The following is a 21,220-nucleotide window of genomic DNA, read 5'->3' on the forward strand; positions in this document are numbered from 1 at the left end:
TAGAGTACAACTTGGATGAGAAATGTACAGTTGAAATTGACCATTTAAAGGACGATTTGTCACACACAGTTTGCATCCATGCAGACTGATAGGTTTATAATTACATTATGTACAAAAATGTTTTAGTTTATTAAGGCAACCACAATTTGGATACTTTGTCCAAGGTGGCTTGATATAATTGGAGTGGTGATACCCTTTGAGCGTTTTCTTTAACTTTTTTTCCCCCAGATAAGAACACTTACTCCCATTTGCTTTTAAGAAATAATTATCAAGAGATAATGGACTTCTTATATTGTCTTTTTGTTTCCTTTTGTCAACAACTTAGGACAATTATTTATGTGAAAGAGATCAGATACCAAGGCATTGCTAGACACTTGTCTTTCTGGTGGGTCTAGAGTTTCAGTTTTTGGTGATTTGTCAGTTATTCCATTTGCTGTGGGATATTAAAATCATTTTATTCTGCCTATGCTCTGCGGATATGTATTAAGTATAAAAATAACGTGGTTGACACCTGGGTCAACATATCCTTGGCTGCTCTGAGTTACTTATTAAAAAGGCTCTATCAACACTGAGTATGTTTCACAATGATTGGGATTCAAAGCCAGGTTCTTGGGACAGCATGCCAAGGGTGAACTTTACACCACAGGTAAGGGTTACATTATTTAGATGTGTACCAAGAAAAAGAAGGCAGCAAGTAAGTTAATGAAAAGGTATATGGAAGTACAATGGGCAAAGGAAAAGTAGAAATAGACGATGCTAAAAGCCAGTGTATGTGCCATAGAGGAGGCATATAGAAGAATACGAATGCAAGTCTAAGGTCGCCTGTCACTAGAATTCTACCTTCTGATCACACAATTCCATCTGAGAAATTGAACTGTTAAGGGAGAGATTCAGGTCACCTGAAGATGATGTTGGTACCCCAAAGCCTAACAGAGCTTGAAAACCGAAATAAATAAAAACCAATTAAATGGAAGTGGGTTATAGCAATGCCAGTTGAGCAATTTGCAACTTTTCTCCCCTTGGAATGTTTCCTAATTGAGGGTGTTTCCCTTTCGATTTTCCTGGCCACCAAATGAAATCGGAATCGAGGGCGCACCTTGGCTGTGAAAGGTCAGGTGGCCTTCAGAGAGCACCACCAGCTTCCCCCTCCTGGATGGGGTTCCCTCTCGTCTGTAAAGGATCTAGCCACACTTGGCTGGGAACTGCTGTCAAGCACAGACAAGCTTCTTTTGAAGGCGACCCCACCTGCTTTGCTTTCCCAAGAGCTCCTGATGGCTCAACCCCTGTCATCTGGCCCGGTTCTGCCCGCCCACTTCTGGAGAGAAGGGCATGGGTGTCCCTGCAGCGGGGGCTCCGCCCCCACCCCGGCTCACTGCACTTCCAAGGTGTCGGTTCCCCCAGCCCCAGGTGCAGACGCCCAGACCCACCCTAGGGAAGGACATCGCTCTCGCTCCCTCGGGACTTCCTCTGCCTTTTGGCTTTCACCTCCTCTTCCTGGGGAAGGGGCTGCTGCTGCGGGGGCTGGGCGGGAGGCTGGGGTTTGTGTTTCCTCTTCCCGCCTCGCGGGGCCTTGGGCAGAGGCGGGGGCGGGGGCGGCGGCGGTGGCGGCGGCGGCGGGAGGGGAGGCGGCGGCGGCGGGGGCAGCGGCGGCGCCTCCCGGGCCATGTGGATGACAGCTTCGATGGTGGCCATGATGGTGTCTTGGCTGGCGGCGGGCTCCAGCACGAGCGGGCTCAGGCTGGGCTTCTGACCCCTTTTGCTGGGCAGGTCGATGCATTTTTCCAGCACGGGCATTTGGTCTCTGGAGTCCTCATCGAACTGGGTGGGCTGCTTGCGGGGACGTCCCCGCCTCTTCTTGACGAAGTTGTTGCCTGTCTTTGATTGTCTCTGCAGCCGCTTGGCCTTCAGGATCTTGTTCACGTGGTCCAGATTCTTCTTGGTGGACAGAATCTTGGTGTAGTTGCACATCTTCCGCACTTCGCACTGGATGGCTTCGATCTCCCGCCGCTTGAATCGCTTCTTCAGGGAGGAGCTGGCTGCAGGAGGGGAAGAGAGAAGAAATTGAGCACAGGATGCGAGCTGCCTTACACCTAGCCTTTTCCCTGACACCTAGCGTTATATTTACCTACAAAGATGATGCACAATTAGTGGCTATGGATGTGACTCAGTACCCAGTATTTATTCTTCTTTTTATTTATTAAAATTAAAAATAATACAAATAAACATTGGTCAGATATCTATTATATGTGCAAAGTATATGAAATACTGTTGTTCCCATTTTCAAGATGTGGAAACTGAGGCTTATGCTGTTGATGTGACCTGCCTTGGAACTATGGAATCAATGGCAGAATCACAATATAAATTTTCTCATTATTTTTCTTATTAAGAATTCTTTTTTAAATGCAGCCCTTTAATATTTGATCCCATTCAACTTAGCATTAGATTATATTTTTTTCTTTTTTTGTAGACATTGGATGAATAAAAACGCATGCAGCTCTCCATATCAAGCAATTGGGATAAACCAGATGTACTATCAACCTCATAGAAGAGATGCCTTATGTAACTGAACTATTTCATTCCTACCCCTCCTCCACTGACAGAGGGAGGACTATTTCCTGGAATATTCTAGTTGGCATGGCTCTGTCTCGCTACAGTTTTTCTCCCCGATGTTCTGGACTTGTCAAGTTGCCTGGTGGTGTCCAATTAACCAAGTCCTTCTTACTCAGTTCATCTGCTGGGAACCTCAAGGGAAATCTCAGCCAGGTGTTTCTGAATCAATTACACTCCCCCTACCGGGCTGTTGTTTGCAAAAATCTCTTTTCATGTCCTGGTGGCCAGATGCGTCTCTATTTTATGAGCCGAACTTCTCGTCTCAGGAAGTCCTGTACTGCCGCCACTAAATGGCCTTCAGAACTGCTTCGTTTTGAAGTTCAGACACCATAAAGTGTGGAATGGCTTCAAGACATAGCCAACTATTCTTCCTTCAGATCATTCTTTCTCCTTGTGTTGTTTATGAGCAGGCACATGTGTACATACCTGTGCGCACACACACACACTAGCACAGATCCCACGTCCCCACCTTCACCGTGGCCACTCCCTCTGGCCATTTATAAACCTAAGAAGTGTGTCCTCACTGAGTTCTTTGCTGCTGTCATTTACCCTATATGATCTACCCCAAAGAAGCGCACACAGAAGACCTAGGCATAGAGAAGAAGGTGTTTTGTTTTAGCATCTTGATTTGTTCTGCCCTTTCATTGTTTTTTTCACCTACTAGTCCAAAAGCAGAATAAATATTCATATCTTAAGGGAGAGCAAGAAAAATATGTTGAAAACGTAGATACCATTCTCATTTCTTCTTGGGTACCCCTACTCATTCTTTCCTCTGCTGTGCCCCACCTCTCCCTCATGCTGTGCCCATCACAGACTGCCAGGAGGGTTTTATTTGAAGTTATTTACAATGCTGGCTTCCTGGAGTGGGAAGGGCTGAGTCCCGCAGGCCAGGTCAAAATGCTACTGCTTTTGGCCAAAGGTCAGGGAGACTGACTGAGCAATGAATACCTACTGAACGATTTTTTCAAATAAGTTATAAAGATCAAAATAGAAAAAAAAACCAGAGTGAGCTTCTGACCATAAAAATAAAATTTTTGTAGTTAGTTTTGTAAAAGAAAAAGGTTGCCTGATTGTAAGTTCTCAGATGCAGGAACCAATTCTTGTCTGTTCTTTGTGTCCCTCACAGGGCCTAGCATGTGCCTCGCTTATAAAAGGGACTTAGGAATTGTTTCTGGACTGACAAATGAGACTAATCATTGCTGTCTTGTAGTCATATTCTCTGCAAGAGTTCTAGTTTGGATTTTCAAAACTACCATTGCAAATATAGTGACACTAAGAGTTAGCAGGCTCCCATGTCAGAGATGAGTAATTTACCTTGTCCACATAGTTCATGAGTAAATGGAAACTAGTCAGAAATACTCCACAAAACTGGCATTATTCCAAGCACAGCTTCCATTTACAGTTTATCGTCTCTTTAGTTTGTATCATCCATAGAAGAAAAAAATGCTATGCGATATATACTATAGTATGCAACTATAAAGTAAATCATTTTGCTGACATATAATATAGCATGCAAGTATAAAGTAAATCAATTAGTTGGCAATCCTGTCTTTGATTGAATAAAGCTTGATTGAAATACTCAGTGAGCTGTAGGTTGTTTGGGGCAAATATTAACATATCCAATGGATTGTCTCTCTTAAGCATTTTCTTTTTAGAGTGAAATGCAAAAAACACAACAAAACAAAAAACCCCCAAAAAACCAAACCGCACAAAAACCAAAATCAAAAAATAAACAAAAAACCTAGTCAATAATCCTATACTCAAAAATTTGTTATATGCTGTATAATTTTTTAAGTTCTTGTATTAAAAATGATTATGAAATAAAAATTCTGATAGTGTAAACTCACTAAACAGTAGCAAGAATGACATAACCAACTTCCTTGCACCCACTTAACAAATGTTAACTTTTTGTCATATTTGCTTTTTTTTTTTTTTAAGGAAGAAAACAGGGCAGATTGAGCTAAGTCATTGCTCCCTCTCCATTCCCTACCCTTACCTTTTTATGCTTGTATTTATACTTTTATTGCATATATGTGAACTCATAACGGTAAAAATCTACCTAATGGTGGTAATGATGTAAGAACTGGGAACACTTGCACCTTGTTGGTGGGAGTGTAAATTGGAATAATCACTCTGGAGAACGACTGGGCAGCTGCTGAAGGTGTACATGTTCAATGCCCCAGCAATCCCACGGCAAGATTGCCTCCTTTACTCATTTGTTAACAGGAGGCAAAAGTCATGCAAGGATGTTCCTTGAAGCTCAGTGTATGGTATAGAAATTGGAAAACAATCTCAATGTTAATTAAGAGGGTAATGAATCAACTATGATACATTGAACAATGGAATACTATATGCCTATTAAATGAATAAACTACATATAAATATATCAACATGGTTAAATCTTAAAAAAAAAGTTGTGCAAAAAAAGGAAATCATGAAAGTATTTGTAAGTATACCACTTATGTAAATTTAGAAGCACATAGTTGCTTGAATGTTTATTTCATCTTCCATGTCCAGTTGTGGAGGTTGAAAGTGAATACTGGGTGGTGATCAACTGTGGGCCAAAGACTTGGTACATGAGATTTCAACATGTACTTCCCTCTCAAGTGGCCTTATAGAACTTTGCTAAACCTCCTGAGTAGAGCTGCCCAACCAAATTTCCTGCAATGGTGGAAATATTCTATATCTGGGCTGCCCCATAGGCTAGCCACTAGCCACATGTGGCTGCAGAGCACTTGAAATATGGCCAGCGTGACTGAGAAACTGAATTCTCAAGTTCATTTAATGTTAATAAATAGCCACATGTGGCTAGTGGCTACCACACATGGGGCAGCACAGCTCTAGACCTAACCACCTCGAAACAGAGAGGACAGAGGACACATAGGGATTCATTCAGTAAAACGTAGAGTGTGGGAAACTCTAGGCAAACAACTTGGTGTCTTCAACAAATAAATTGCAGGGTAGGGGAGGGAGAAACCAAATTTAAAAAGACTGAAGAGATAAAATGACCTTATTTGGATGTCAGTTTAAATAAACTGTAAAGGAGATCATGAGACACATGAAAATTTGAACACCGGGCATTGCAAAATATATGATGATAGTTAATTTTCACAGATGTAATAATTGCATTGTGATCTTTTTTGAGTACTTATCTTTTAGAAAGATAGAGTAAGATATTTATAGATGAAATCATATGATATCTCTGGGATTGGTTTCAAAATACTAAGGAAGGGATGAAGCAGGTGAAGATATTGCTGAAACAAGATTGGCTGTGAGCTGATATTGTTGAAGTTTATATTGATGGGCACATGAGGTTTATTAATGCTGTCCTGCCTGCTTTGGTATATGTTTGACATTTTCCATAATGCAAGGTTAAAAAATTATCAATGAGCGGCAATAAAACATCTCAGAATCTTAGGACTTGAGAGTTCTCTGGTTTTTACTTCTTGAGGCTCTATTTCACCAAATAATTTTGGAAGGATAAAGGATGTTCTCAGTGAAGGGCATGCATCCACCATCTCCCTAGAAAGCACACGTTGATAGCTGCTCTCCTGGCTTAACGGCTTGGGAGAATAAATGCATTCTCTGTTTTATGCTGCAACCAATTGCATAAATACAGGTCGTGAGCCAACCTCCATTGATAGCAGAAGGTGTCATGACTTAGTATCCCTCTTTCTTTTGTACATTATAATCTTTGAGGTTTTTCACATCTACTAAACATCTGAATTTTATTTTGTCCTTATGCTTACTATCCAAACTTTAGGTTCAGATTCATTATTCCTGCGTGTGAACAACAGCAGAGTACAGGGTAGCAGAACAGACTCTGTATCGGGGGCCAGGAAAGAAAGGTGGACCTGGGATGAATCCTTAGCCCCTCTGGGTCTCTTTATCCTCATCTGTCACGTTGGATGGCTGAACCAGCTGCTCTCACAGTTCCCTTCCAGATTTAAAGATTGCTATAATTCTTTCCTATGCTCATTATCAATTGCCTCCCCAGAATGTGGGGTGGCTTTCTAAAACATTTATTTCACCTAATAATTCTGAAATCCTAGTGTGGAGGGAGGAGGACTGTGGGCTTGGCAAGGTTTGATATTCACAAATCTTTCTCCTTATTGCTTATGATTTCACTGTCCCTCTAAATGTTTACAGATTTTTCTCTCTTCAAATTGTTTCATTATTGGACAGTAATTTCTGGGCTCTTGCTGCAAGATTGATTCCATATTTGCTTTCCTTCCTACAATTGTCCTATATCTTGCCTGCTCTTTGTTAGTTTTTTAAGAATAATTATGAGTGGCCCAGGCAAAATGCAAATTCATTTCTTCATAACTCTGCAATACAAATTATCTTTTTAGACCCCGTCTGTATTTAAAATTGCCATGCAAATGATTGAGCTGGTTTGGGTCCAGATCTAGATTTTCTATCTTTTCACTCCCATTATCAGAGGGTTGGCTCATCAGCATTCTGTTGATTTTGTCACGTCTTTTATGATAATTGAAGAATGGGCTTAGCAGTGCTTTTTGTACGCAAACTTTATAGATGTAGCACAGGCACCATGAGCCAAGACAAGGGCTAACAAGGCTTAGTTATATGGAAGGTTCCCAAGAAATAGGCATTCATGTTTGTAGATTGTACTTTACCCATGTGCAAGACACATCTAGTTTTACATGAAAGCTTTGGGTGGGCTAGGGAGGGAGGAAAATTATCTCTAGACTCCTTAAGAGTTTTTCTTGCCATTTGAATGTTCCTAAGGGGAGGTGGGGTGATGCTGCAGAAGGCTGAATTGCCTGTATTTCAGGGTTCAGTTAAGCTGCATTCAGGGTGGATAGGGCTGGAACACCATCTGCCTCTACTGAGGCAGAGCTGCAGTGTGAATTGCTTTTTGTGCTCATACATGCTAGAAGATTCTCTGAAGGCAAAGGCCACATCTTTTCTCTACTTTCAGTGTTCCCAGCACAAGCCACTTCACACATGATCTGGTACATACTATGTGGTCAGCAAATACAATGTAAATTGTACAGAGCTTTTTTTTTTTTTTTTGTACTTCTACTTGACTTGGTAATGGTCCTTTATTTTTCTAATGCTGCCTTTTATTTCTTAATGGGAAGTATGAGGCAACCTGCCTTGGCATGCAAACTTTCTTCCTCCATTCTTAGAATTTAAATTAACTTTCTATAGTCCTGGTCTTAAAAGCTCTTTTGAAAAAGATGGCAAGTTGCCCCTGCAAGGTAGGGGGCATCTGAGTTGCTGCTGGTTATCAACACAAGTGCTGGAGGCCTGCTCTCTATGTTTAAAGCAGTAATTTAGAATTAAGAGTTAGCAGATGTCAGGGCCTTGTTATGATATGAAGGTGTTTCCATTCTGTTCTTAATGTCATCTCAGTATACTTCGGGGTTTCTTTGAAACTGTGACTAGCTTGTTTGAAGCATAGTAACCACTTGACTGTTCAAACAACAGTTTCCTCTGAGAGGTTTACTGTGAAAGAACTCTCTATCTTAGCTGCAATGGCTTGGGGGACCCTGGTCTTTGTTCTGCTCCTATTTCACGTTCTTCCCTGGGACAAGGTAGGAGGGGAGGTGGGCAGACTGGCTGATGCAGAGGTGAAGCAGTGGGGTGTGTAGGTGTAAGCAGGTTTACCTATGTGATCTCTGAAACGGGAAAGGCCACCAAACCGAAAGTGCCCCAGGGCGTCTCCCTAGATCTTCTGATTAATAGTGTTGGATTTAGAAACTTGTCCAGCACTCTCCTCCTCTGCAAACCTCGCCGACACTGTTAACCTCCTCTCTGCCTCTCCAAATTAAACCCACAGCTTCCCAAGCAGGAGTGGGGTGCACGTTCCCCAGGAGGAAGCAAGCCTGTTTATGGGGTTGCAGGAGGAACATATTAATAATTTATGTTTGTATTATTTATATTTTATCTAAAAAACAAGGACTAAATTAAGCATTCTAATGCTTAATATATAGAACAACAGTGATGCCCTTACGTGGGCTGCCTATCAGATGACGCTTCACCTGTCACACCTGGGCATGACGTTCCAGGGAGAAGGGGAGGTCACGTGCATTCAAGGGGCTGGCGGGGCAGCTCATCAGTTGGTTGCTTTCAGGGTGTTGTCAATGTTCTATATTCTAAATGCTACAGCAGGTCAGCCCACATGGTTAATTTTAGAAAAACAAGACTTTAAATAGAAAAAAAAAATTCAAAATACTATGTAATGAGATGAAGAATATTCATGAAATATTTTATATACCACACAGAGTTCTGTTGATTATCTCACAGCAAACTGTAGAAAAGAGTTGTCGTTTTCAAAGACAAACTTGGCAATTTTCTTGTGCAAAAAGACAAAGGTTCTTAAGGTTCTCACCTTTTCTGTCTGTGCTGTCTATGGGCTGTCAGTAAGGTTACCTAGCAGCTGGTAAAAGACCAAACACCTAATGTCCCTTTAGGGTAAAGTGGGCCAGAGAGTAACTGCTTTTAGAAAGAAACGCATGCTATGGAAAGAGCATTTTTGGAAATCGATTGCAAATATTTCCACTGTTTGGCAATTTTGTTGCTGAAAATAATGTATTATAGCCTACACAATCCTGTAAATGTGCAAATTTGAAAATCTTGTAAACAGAGCTAACTTCAAATGAAGAGTTTCAGCGCTATGAACTAAAAAAACGCAATATCTTCTGATTTGCAAGCCAAGTTTCAACAAAAAATCTCAATTGATAGATGACATGAAAAAATGATAATATGATTTAAGCACAGTCAATAAGGCACTTTCTTTTTGGAATCTATATCTATGTGAAATATCCTTTTAACCTACAGCCTCTACTAACAGCAATGGTTGTCGAATTCAGAGTCAGATCTTGAAATTATTTATCACCAGTGTTTTAAAAAACCAAGACTTTCTAAAGTTAAGTAAGCAAACTCAATCACTTGGCCCTCCTTAAAACATCATTAAAATATTAAAATTAGTATAAAATCTTTATGGCAGCAAAAATATTTTGTTTCATTAATAATACATGGAATAAATTTAAAATTATTTTAAGAACATCATTTACTCATCCTTTCAAAGTTTGTGTTTTAAAAAAGAATGCATGTATTTTAAACATGTATTTAAATGGGGGGGACTATTCAAAATTATGTTATTGATACCACTGCATGATCAAAACATTTGGAGCCCACTGCTTTAAAGTTTTCCTTTCTTTTTTAAAACTTCTGAAGAGTTTATTCACTCACTTAGTATTTATTCCCAGAAGATCTTAAATTTCTATGAGCTCCCGACCTAGGAAGCATTAAAGATTCTTGAAGACAGAGAGCATGTGCTGTTCTTCATACTCCTCAAAACAAAGAGCACAGTTCCTTTTTCATAGTAAATGCTTAACTAATATTTCCTGCTGGATTTTTTTCAGATTGCAAGTTCCTAGAGCCCAAAGCCTGGATAACATTAATCTTTGTATTCCCTAGAACACCTTTAACTGGATTGCATGCAGTTCCATGGCAATAAGAAGGGGGCCCTGTCCATGGAGAGCTCCCAGAATGGGACCCATGCTGACATCCTTTATTTGTTTAGGCAATTGTGAGGTCCTGGTCCACAGGCTTTCAGAGTCCTTGACTTTTCTGACCATGAGGAAACAATGCCAGTGATTTCATGAGCCTGGGGGTTGGAGAAAACACCTATGACTTTGGCCAGGTATAGACAGTGGTAATCTCACTCCAAAGAGGCTCTGAGCCAAGTGCAAACATTGCCAGGTTGCTTAAGGAACCAGAAGGTAATCAAGACTTTGGCAGGCCTGAGAAAAATGGGTAAAAGGAGAAAGCTCAGAGATCAGAGAACTAGCAAAAAAGGACACAGTACTTTCCTATAAGGTACATTGTGTATATTCAGCAGAAGGGACTGCCCATGGTGGCTCAGCAAGAATCTTTTAAGTCTGGGAGCTTTCCTGGGGGCGATATTTATTAGGGTCAAAGTCCCTTCCTAAACTTTCGGTCAGGAGTGAATTGGGAGTGGTGTCACTGGTAAACTGAGGAATGCTAGGGCCATTTAGCCCTGCTCTGTTTCGACTGACTTTGGCATTTGCTTGTTGTATGGTGGACTGAGCCCCAGCACACTGACTAGACAACACGGGAGGCTGGAGAGAAATGTAGTTAACACCAGAAAGTTTGAAGCTACATCTGTTGAGTCGCACAGCATGCCAGTTGGTCACACAGCGTGGGCGGTGGCACCCTCTCAAAGGGCTCTTTATATTTCTTTTTTCTTTCCTCTCAAATGTGGCATAGCTTTACCCTTAACCATAAATACCATCTCTTATATAATACTCCAATTATTGTGCATGCATGTTCTTACCTGATTGTAAGACATTTTCTTTCTCTCTTTTAAATTTTGAAAATAAATACAGGGAAGAACAAAGAATCATGGAACAGACATGATCTTAGGACATTTTCCACATTTTTAACATTTAGGCTCCGATAAAATAAATCCAGTTGATCATGCTAGAACATCAAGAATTATATAAAATGGGAAGTATCTACGCTCCGTTTTCTTCCTGGTCTTTATAATAACTGCATTTGTTTATGTAATACTCAGGCTTATTGTTGGTTATCACCCCTCAATTCTGTGTCTCTTGACAAATCTCTTAATTTCTTAAAAGGACCCTTACTTCTGAATAAATGAAATTCTGTAAAAAGTCATATACCTCCAATTTTTCTCTGCTTTAGATAAGACATCTTCCAATCCTTCATCTATGTCTTTTATGAGAAGAATTCTAGACCAAATCAAAACATTCCATTTTGATAGCTCTCCTCCAGAGATTTTATCACCTGTCAAAGCTCATCTTAAATTTTGGTGCCTAGAATTGAACTGATTTTCCAGCTATGAAGAGATTAATACAGAAAAATTGGATTGATAATTTCTATGATCAAACCACTGTACTTACACTGATAAAGGCAACATTAAATTAAAAAAAAAAAAAAAAAACTGCTACTATTTTTTCCTGCAACCTTTCACTGTTGGCTCGTGTTAAATGGAGGCTCAATTAACTCCCTGAAATACTTTCATATAAACTGCCACCAAAACTGGCCATTGCTATGTGGAGTTGGTTTTTGAGCTTAAATGCAAGCCTTCCATTTAAATCTGTAAAGTTTAATTTTATTGGTTTTAGTCCAGTATCCTAGTCTGTTGTGAAATTTTTGAATCTTAATTTTGTTTTCTCAAAGAGTGCCCAGATTTTTAGGGATTCTCAAAGGGTTTGAATACTCTCAGTGTGAATGCTTGTCCCTTAACTACTTCTGGGCTGGATTCAAGTGACTCAAATGCAAGCTATCATTCTTCTCTTTATTGAAGGTTTCTAAGAAAAAAACATCAATTTACACGACAAAGTATCCCTGTATTCCTCATAAAAACAATAAGCAATTTATACCAATTGCTTTAGACTTTCACATATTTTTGCATCTGTCTGGTTAGTGGATGATGGATGTACCACAGAAATAATAACTTTGCATAGCCTACAGGTGTGTGCCCAACTGTATTATTTCTGTAGGTGTCAGAGAGAATATTGCGTCTGATGTTGGATAGTGAAAAAAGTCTTGCATTTTTCTTTTATCCAGAGGCAACTCTCTTGCCCTAGTGAGGAAAAAAAGAAAGACACAAGACAAAAGAACATCAGGCATCATTCCAGTGCTTCCAAATTTCCACTGGAATTCGGTTTATAATTCAGTCTTAAAGCTTTTTATTAATAGTTTACATTCTAGTACATCCTACCTATTTTTTAAAATACCAATTAAGTCCTCTTCCTAAAAGCCATCCATGGAATCTCATTTCAACATTAAGCTGTTCGATCTCTTCCGTGTTGCTTACGTATCTCTAACAGGATTTCCCTTAGTTCTATATTACGATTATGGGATTAGTCAATATTTATCTCTCCTCTTAATTGCATTTTCCCTAGGCACAAGGACCATGTCTTAGCCATCCTTATTCATTCTCGGAACAGACATCGATTGCATCCCACTTTGTGCCAGGCACTGTGCTGGGAGCTGAATTCTGTGCTCGTCCTCCTCGAGGCCGGCACAGAGCTCAGCTGACTTCCTCGAACTGAAATCAACCTACGTGGCTTCACCTGAACCAGCATTGCCGCTCTATTTTGTCAAGTCTGTGTGTGAGGCAAGAAGGGATGTTTTGAAGGACAGTCACATCGCTGTAAATTCAATTAGACTCTCACATATTTCAGCTGTTCCCTGCTCTCCTCGGAGTACCGCTAACTGTTCAGAGACTCTAAGCTATGACCAAAAGTGTGTGACATAGAGACTGATATCCAAACTCATCACAGAAGAAATGAAGTTTCAATGACAAAAACAAATTTGGAACTTATTAGGAGCCAATAAGAAAATCAGCTTGAACATTTAAGGCCAAATATTGGATTGAAATGATTGGCCCTTCAGAAAAAGAACATATTATATATTAATTATCTAACACCAAAACATATATATATATATATTTGTGTTTGTACATGTATATGTGTACACATATACATATTTATATATAGAGAGAGAGAGAGAAAGAGAGAGAGGGAGGGAGGGAAGGAAGCGAAGGAGAGAGAGAAAGAGAATGAATGGTCTTATTTTGTTCTTTTAAAGTAGAGCAATTTTAGGTTTACAGCCAAATTGAGTGGAAGGTACAGAGATTTCCCACATACTCTCCTGCCCAACATATGCATAGCCTCCACCATGAATGGCCTTTTCATTGCCAAACATTTGAATCAGAACTATAACGGTTTATTGTGGGGGAGGGGTCATATGCTGTTTTGGCAAATATATATATACATCCACGTTCTGAGCACTATACCAGTAGTTTTTTTGACAAAAAGTTATTGCTTTAACTTTTATCCTTCTTTCAAATATAAGCTTGGACAGATTCAAGGCAGCAAATACTCCTTCCTCAATTTAAAATTTGACAATTTAAGAGGAAAAAGCTCATTCATCATCTTTCCCTTTAAGAGACCATAAATTATTGGCTCATATACCATGTGGCTTGGATTCTAGGAAAAGTTAGTGTAAACAAACCCAAGTTACAATGCGTGGAGTAAGAGAGTGAGTCATAAACAAAACACAGACATATGCTCTCGTATAAATACGGGCCTGGATCATCAGCTTCCCAAAGTCTGCTTCCCATTAATTACACAACAAAATGAACTTTCCATATGTAAAGCCCAAATCACTTCACTCTGGCAACTTGTACAAGACAAAGACCAGGATTGTGGCTATTTAAGCACTAACAAAGCTGGATTTCAAACGAAGGAAAGTCCTCTCAAAATACCTTCAGGTACTGGGGAACAAGCTCCTCCATCCCTTGGAGGAAGTACTTTTGAACAACGAAACTACACCTGAGCACCCTCGGAAACACTGCTTAGGAGGCTGCTCTGGGTCCCCTGCTGAACTTACAGGTGATATTAGGCTTATCCTCTTTTGTTCGGAGTCCCTTCATCTTTCTGGGGCTAACCCTGGAGCCACAGTGTCCACACACATCGCTGGGACCACCGAACAGTTGAAACTGCCTCCAGCAGTTCCTTCTCTCTGTCTTCTGACACCGTCCACTGGTAGCACAAACTCACGTTTCCCGATTATCTTACAAGGCTATCTGGTCTCTCTTAGTTTAAAGAGTATCACAATTCCTGGGGAAGAGGATTCTTCAACAGGTGAGAAACTCCAAGTAAGAGTGGAGGGAAGCAGCTGAGCTCTTTCTTTATGTCCTTTTCAAAAGCTGACTTCGTAAAACAAACTAACAGAGTTAGTTTTCCAATGGACATTAAAACAACAGATATCAAATTTTAAGTTTCCTGGGTCGGGGAGGTGGGGGTGGGAGGAAGAACTTTTACTCTTTGCTAGTGGAGATGAAGGTGGTTTTCAACCACTCATCCACTCAGTGATTATTTTTCTAACACCTATGCTCTGTATTAATAGCATACCTTAGACCACACAAGGGAGAGTCCAATGAAGGGGAAGGTTTTGGAGAACCTACAGTGCAGCCTGCAGTATTTCTCAGGCTTCCTCATTTAATTGTGATGGCAACCACTGGAGGACCTTAGCATCCCCATTATATGGAGATAAAAACTGAGACCTTGGAGGTTAAGTGATTTTCCCAAGGGCACACATCTCGGAAGTCCTGGACTCGACAGTTCAAGCAAGGGCTGCCCAATTCAAAGCCAGTTTCATACCATGTTTCCTCAAGAAAGCAAAGAAGACAGGGAGCTGGATAAACACAGAAAACCTGGGCTTCCTTGTCGATTTGCTACTCTTGACTGCATGGGAGTGCCAGCTTTCTCTGGATTTCGCAATCCCAAAGGCCTCTGAGAAACCCCAAATTCCATAATTAAGTAACAAAAGATATTACTGCAGATCACACATGTTATTTCTGCTAGATTAAGTGTTCCAGCACATTGTTTTGATCCCACTGCTTTCTCTAGTTCAAACGCCTTCCATGGTTCCCTAAAGGGAGCCAGGCAGTCCACATACTGAGGGAAGCTGCTCAGGGTCATGAAGGAAGGTGGCGGTGGGGACATGGGGGACATGGCAAACTAATGAGAATATGGACCATCTACTGGGGCAAATGTCATCCTGTTCCAACCAATTGTTGCCAGATAGAAGTAAATCTGAGTTATAACCCTCTGCAAGCCAACCAAAGAATAACTGCAGACAGCTCTTGGCCCACAGCTGCCATTGGGCTATCATTACCCTTCAGAGTGGTCACCATGCCTTTTTCTAGAATTTCAGGTACTCTGTGTTCTGGCCTTAAACTACTCCTCCAGCCTCATCTACCATTATCTCCACATACACTGCTGTCTCAGAAACAGATGCCCGTCCCTCCAGCTTCTGTCGGCTTATCTAATCTGGCCCATCCTTAGAAGTCCATCTCAACTCTTCTCTTCCCAGATCATCTTACTGTCCTCAGAACTCCCTTGGTATGAACCAGTTGAAAATTAATGACCAATCAATCGTCAGATGATAGCTCCATTAGCATCTCAGATTGTTATTCAATCTCTTCATGTGAAATATTATTTAGTGATCTCATAGTTTGGAGTTAGGCCTTCCCAATTAGTGTGAAAGCTCCCCTAGGGCAGGAGCTCATCTTCTACTTGCATACATCGCTCGTAGATTTGAGTGCAACGTGGCAGGTGCTTAAAAAAATTTGACCATTTTTAATGAAGCCTTATAGATCTTTGAGTAAGATGAACTTGACACAGCAATGAATACCCTCAAGGGCAGGGGCTTGGACTGGGTCCTCACATAAGGGTACTTGGAAGGAGGGGTGAGGGTAAAGATCATTTTCTAAAGTCTAATTAGTTAATGGATGTTATGATCTAAGTCCTCACATGACTAAGTTATGACTTCACATGACTAAATCCTGACATGACATAACTTCATTTCTGACATGAGAGAGGTCATAAAATACTTATATGTTAAGTTTTTAATATGGGATTGGTGTTTTCATTGGCTAATTCATTTCTTTCTCGCCACTGCCTAAAAGGCAAAATTTAGTTTTCCCATTGCACTGATGAGAAAACCTGGACCCAGAAGTCTCAGTAAGACTCAGGAGCTTACCTAAGGGAATGAATTGAAAAGTACTACAGTACTGTAATAAGGACTCCACAATAACTGGTGCGTGATCTCTCTCTCCTCTCTCTCCCTCTCTCTCTGTCTTTGTCACACCTGTCTCGCAATCCTTCCTCTCTCCTCTGTCTCCCTGCCTGTTCTCTGTGTCCCTGCTCCCCTCCCTTAGACTGACTATAGCCTGCCTGGACCACTCAAGATCACTCTTAATGACAGTCATTACACAGTTCTTCCACGTTGCCTGAGGCCATTTCTGCAGCGATGGAAATGACTTTGCCACACCCCCAGCCCCGACAGCTGGGCTCACTATGCCAACTTCACTAGAACCAGGAAGTTTTTCAAAAACTCTCCATTAATTACAGAAAACCCCCAAAAAGCACCATACCCCCTTCTCATTAGCGCAGTTGCTTTCAGTTGCCACTGAATTATCTCGCCACCGTTAAACCAACAATCTAATTAGACTTCTGGAAATGGAAAGAGCCCGTGAACAAGGCAAGCGCTGCACTTTCATCTCAAAACTGATCATAAAATATTTGTGCCCTTTCGTACTTTGCCGCACAAAATCTGCGCCTGTGAGAGCCGCCTTTCATTCTCTCTCGTTTATAAAGAGGAGCTTGAATATTTGATATAAAATGAGTATCTTAATAGAAATCGCTTCACGTATGGGAGGTTTTCTTTTCCACATTTCTCCGAGTGTGGAGTCCTCATTACAATAATCGCACCTGACTCCCCTCTACCTCTACTACCTCCCAGCCGAAGCTCCCAGGGGCTTCAGCGGAGCTGTGAATGATACTATCACTGGGAAGAAGATAAAGTGTATTATTATCATTATTTTTAAGAGGGTCTGACTGTGGCATTAGGTGGTTGGGAGCACAATCTGTATGAAGCATTCAGAAAAGATAAATCGAGTTCAAATTCGCACAGATATGGCACTTTTAAACCTGTCATTAAAACCTCTGTGTTTCCTAAAATCTCAGTTCTGGAGAGAAAAATAATTAGTTAAATTAAGTTCAGATATGTTTATTGAGTACGTACTATGCCCTGAGCACTGCGAACAGGTCTTGACACCCAAATATGATTATGAGATGCTCTACAGCAAGGTTCCTGGCTTTTGTGTCTCTTGCTTTCTTTCCATATATTCCAAAGTCCTGGGAATTCATGGGATGCCCATGATGCATTGAATGAGATGAAACTTAAATAGGAAATGGCTGCTGCTCTGGTGAAACCAAGACTCTGGCCACAATGCAAGGCGACCACGTATAAAATATTAATAATAACAACAGTGGCCGGAGCAATAGTAGCATCCATTTGCTGAACTCTTACTCCGTGCCAGGTACTTTGCTAAGATTTTTCACAACGGTTATCTCATTTATTCCTTCCTCACTACAATCCTCTATACTAGATATTCCTTTTTCCTTTTTACAGATGTGAACGCTGAGGTCTGAGATCACCCAGCTGGTAAGTGCAGCACTGAGATTTCCGTGCAGGAAACATGAGACAAGAACATATTTGTGCAACTGGACTATTTTGTGGCCTGTGTGTGGTGGTAAGAAAAATCAGCCGGAACTTAGAAACCAGGCAGACAGAAGGGTGCAAGTCCTTTCCAGCCTGCCCAAGGAGTACTAATAATCTAGAAAAACGTGCCCTTGTTGGACTTGCTACTTACTACTGATTAAAGGACCAGAATCTGCCGGTTTATAAGTTAACTTGTAGACTTCTGCCTAGCAAAGAGTCAATGATTTTTGTACTGTAGAAGCGATAACCCCTGAGGTTATGGTTTTATTGCCAATTAGGACATTAACTGAGCAATCTTGCCCAGCCTGCTTTCTCCAATGCCTACGTTCCTATACTACCTTGTTCCTCTAACTGTCTTTTGGGCCAGTTTTATCCTCATGGCTTTTTCTTCATTAAAGAGTTGAATGAATCTTTGACATGAGTTTTTAGTTTTTTTGAAAATAATACTCTGACAGTGGAGATCCCAAAGGAGTTTAGTGCTGGTTGAAATTTGTAAGGAGATGAGGCTGGAGCAGAGGGCAGGGGCCAGGTTCCGGAGAGTTTGATGCTTCTCTGGGATGTTCACAGCCTTGGCCATAGGAACCGCTCAGGTGCCCTGGGATATATCCAGGTCAAGTCAGAAAAGAGCTTATTTCTTCCTTTGGGGCTATGGTTTTTGGAGGTTTTTCAGAAGGTCTCTGGTGTGTGATTGGGGCCCTCAGGGAAGCACAGCCACTTCCAGCCCTGCTGAGTCTCTTGGTGGCCCAGAGCTGGGAGGAGGGAGCTTTTCATGAGCCTGTTACATTCAGATCTTTCTAGGCAAACACAGGCTCATTTGCGATGCTTCCACATGGGCTCATAGGTAGTACTTTTCAGACAACTTGATCGATTGTCTTTAATTTGAGCTTTATTTGCTCTGGATCTTTTTTGGAAAGTTTCCCACTGTATATTTTAAGTGATTAGTCTGGGCTTACAGGAATTTATTTTACAATTTCAAAACTCCCTCAACATATACACTTATGGCTCTTGAATATTCCAAATCCTATTAACTCACATATTTATTTCCTCTATTTTGGTTCTTTCGAAAGACAAGACTTTTGGCTGAACTGACCTGTTATTTTGGTGAGAAGCTTTATTTAGATCATGATTCTACATAAGACAAAAAGCAAGTGAAAGAAATAATTGTATCATCTTAAATTCCTATTCATTACTTTTTTTTGTACCTGGATATTATTTCATTATTACTGGGTCTCTTCCCATAGATGGCAGTTGGCAAAGAGAAAAATCAGGTATCAGAGAATTTGGGAGCTAGATGCAATTTTCATAATCATTGTTTAGCTGTTAGCAGACTTTCTTTATGATTTTATTAGAATTAAGAATTCCTACTATTATTTGTAAAGGTAATTAATTTTTCAAGGTCGAAGTTTTCATCTCGAGTGTAGGTATCAGTTAGTTCTGATTGGGCCGATAGTTTGGTTAATAACTAAATGGTTGACATTATAACATTAGTCTCTGCCATGAGAAGCAAAATGCCTAAAAATTTAATAGACTTATGAAATTTAAATATTTGCACTTGCTTATGGGCTTTGGTAGTTCAAAACAAGGTAGATCATATAGTTCATGAGAATAATGGATTAGCCTTGATATAAAACAGATAGAAGCTAACAACTGTGCTCACTCTATTTCCTTCTGTTATCTCTAACTGAGCTATACCTTGAGCAGTTGAGATTTGATGATAGCATCTCTAATACATGTTTTTTTTTTTTTTTTTTCTCCTTGGACTTCAGTTGAGAGAATGTTGGTGTATGAGAGAGGGAGAGAGAGAGAGAGAGAGAGAACAAGAAGGATATACTCATTTTATAATCATTTGTTTTACCATCATTCCTAGTCTGGACTTTCAGCTGCAAAACCATAGGGATTTTGTTTTACTGAGTTCTTACCACAATTTGGAATCTGCTTATTAATATAGACTCATCTTAAATACAAGCAGGGAAAAACACGTTTCAGGAATGAAAGCATAAATTCTCTATACATCGCATGACCTCCCCGAGAAGTTAGTTTAACATGTAGAAGGTCAGAAAAATTAGCCTGGCTTATTCCGGTAGGGATTATCTGATATGATTATTAAATTGTTATTGGGCTAGTGTAATAGAAGTTATTCAAATTATGCATCGCTTTGAACAAACTTTATTGGAGCTTTTACTGCATTAGCTCTAATTACTCACCATAATGATGCAGTGCTCCCGTGAATCAGACCTCCTGTGCTGCACCAGGGGACGGCAGCCGATCTATAGCTATTGAGCAGTTTGATCACGAAGGCTGACCTGTTTGAGCACCACTGGCAGCCACTGCCATCCTCCCTCCCAGCAGCTCAGAAACTGACCCGTTCTCAGTTTCCACATTTCCTGAAATGCCCCCTTCTACAAATCAATAACTTCATAATCAGCATGCCTCTCAGACTCTGAGAAGCTGTAAGAATTGCTCTAAACAAGAAATGGGGGGGAGGTCCCCTATTTACATGCGTGTGTGTGTACATGCATGTGTGTGTACATGATATGTGTGTACATGCACACACACGAGCTAGAAAAGACATGTTTTGAAGCCTTTGACCTATATTCATGTCTCCCATATTATAATGTTTATAAAATAAGGTGAGAATGTTCCTCCTTTTACTTTTACCAAAGATCACCTGTTTGGAACAGTACTGTGAGAATTACAGATTGATTAATTATTTGGCAAGTATTTGCCAGCGGCCTACAAAGTGCCTGTCAAATGTTTTCCATTTAATTGTTAAGTGGTTCCAAGTACGTTTCCAGCATGTTTTCCTCAGATGTCTCCCACCCAGTTTAGTACTATAAAAGCACACAGCTACTGCCTCAAAACCACTCATTTTACTCAGTGATTATTTACTAAGATTGTACTATGTGTCAGAAACTGCACTAGGTACTTCAGCATCCATTATTTTCAAATGAAAGGAATTTGTAATTAATTGAATTATTTCAGTATCTTATTTCAATAAGTGATTTCTTATATAAATTTTGCTCTATAAGCCACTTAGTTGAACTCTTCTTTCCTTTTTTTCCCCCCCTGCAGTTGTCTGGTTCCAAATCATTCTGAAGAAATGATAACCTATTGGAAAATAATTTGTTTCTGGATACAGCCAGAGGTAATTCTAAATTATCTTGCTTATAGTGAAAAATGAAGAAAGGCACTCTAAAGAAAACAAAAATCAAGTGAGCTGTCTCATCAGAAATATATATTACTATTGCACTAGCACCCAATTAAATGAAATCAAACCCACATTCTATTAACTACCTACTATGTGCTTGGTTTTGGTTAAAAACTATCCATCTCATCAAAGTATGAATTTCACTCACTGCTCTCCAAAAGAAGTAGGAGTTCATAGTTATGGAGAAAGAAATCTGCCTTTGCTCACGTTGTGCCTATGACAGAAGTGGGATTCCACTGGAAATCAGGCAGTAAATCAGGATATTTGGGTTCCAACCCAATTGTATGACCTCAGGCAAATCTC

General features: G+C 40.3%; 1 protein-coding gene across 2 annotated transcripts in view; it reads right to left on the bottom strand.

Annotated features, from left to right (window-relative positions):
* Positions 1-1,428: 1,428 nt before the first annotated feature.
* Positions 1,429-21,220, bottom strand: part of SETBP1 (SET binding protein 1) — a 324,719-nt gene continuing 304,927 nt past the window's right edge. For both annotated transcript variants that reach the window (XM_069468035.1, XM_069468034.1), the window contains one exon: positions 1,429-2,036. In XM_069468035.1, the coding sequence (XP_069324136.1) occupies positions 1,429-2,036 (608 nt within the window). The remainder of the gene's footprint in view (positions 2,037-21,220) is intronic.

The sequence above is a fragment of the Eulemur rufifrons genome, chromosome 5 (assembly GCF_041146395.1).
Source record: "Eulemur rufifrons isolate Redbay chromosome 5, OSU_ERuf_1, whole genome shotgun sequence".
NCBI classification, from domain to species: Eukaryota; Metazoa; Chordata; class Mammalia; order Primates; family Lemuridae; genus Eulemur; species Eulemur rufifrons.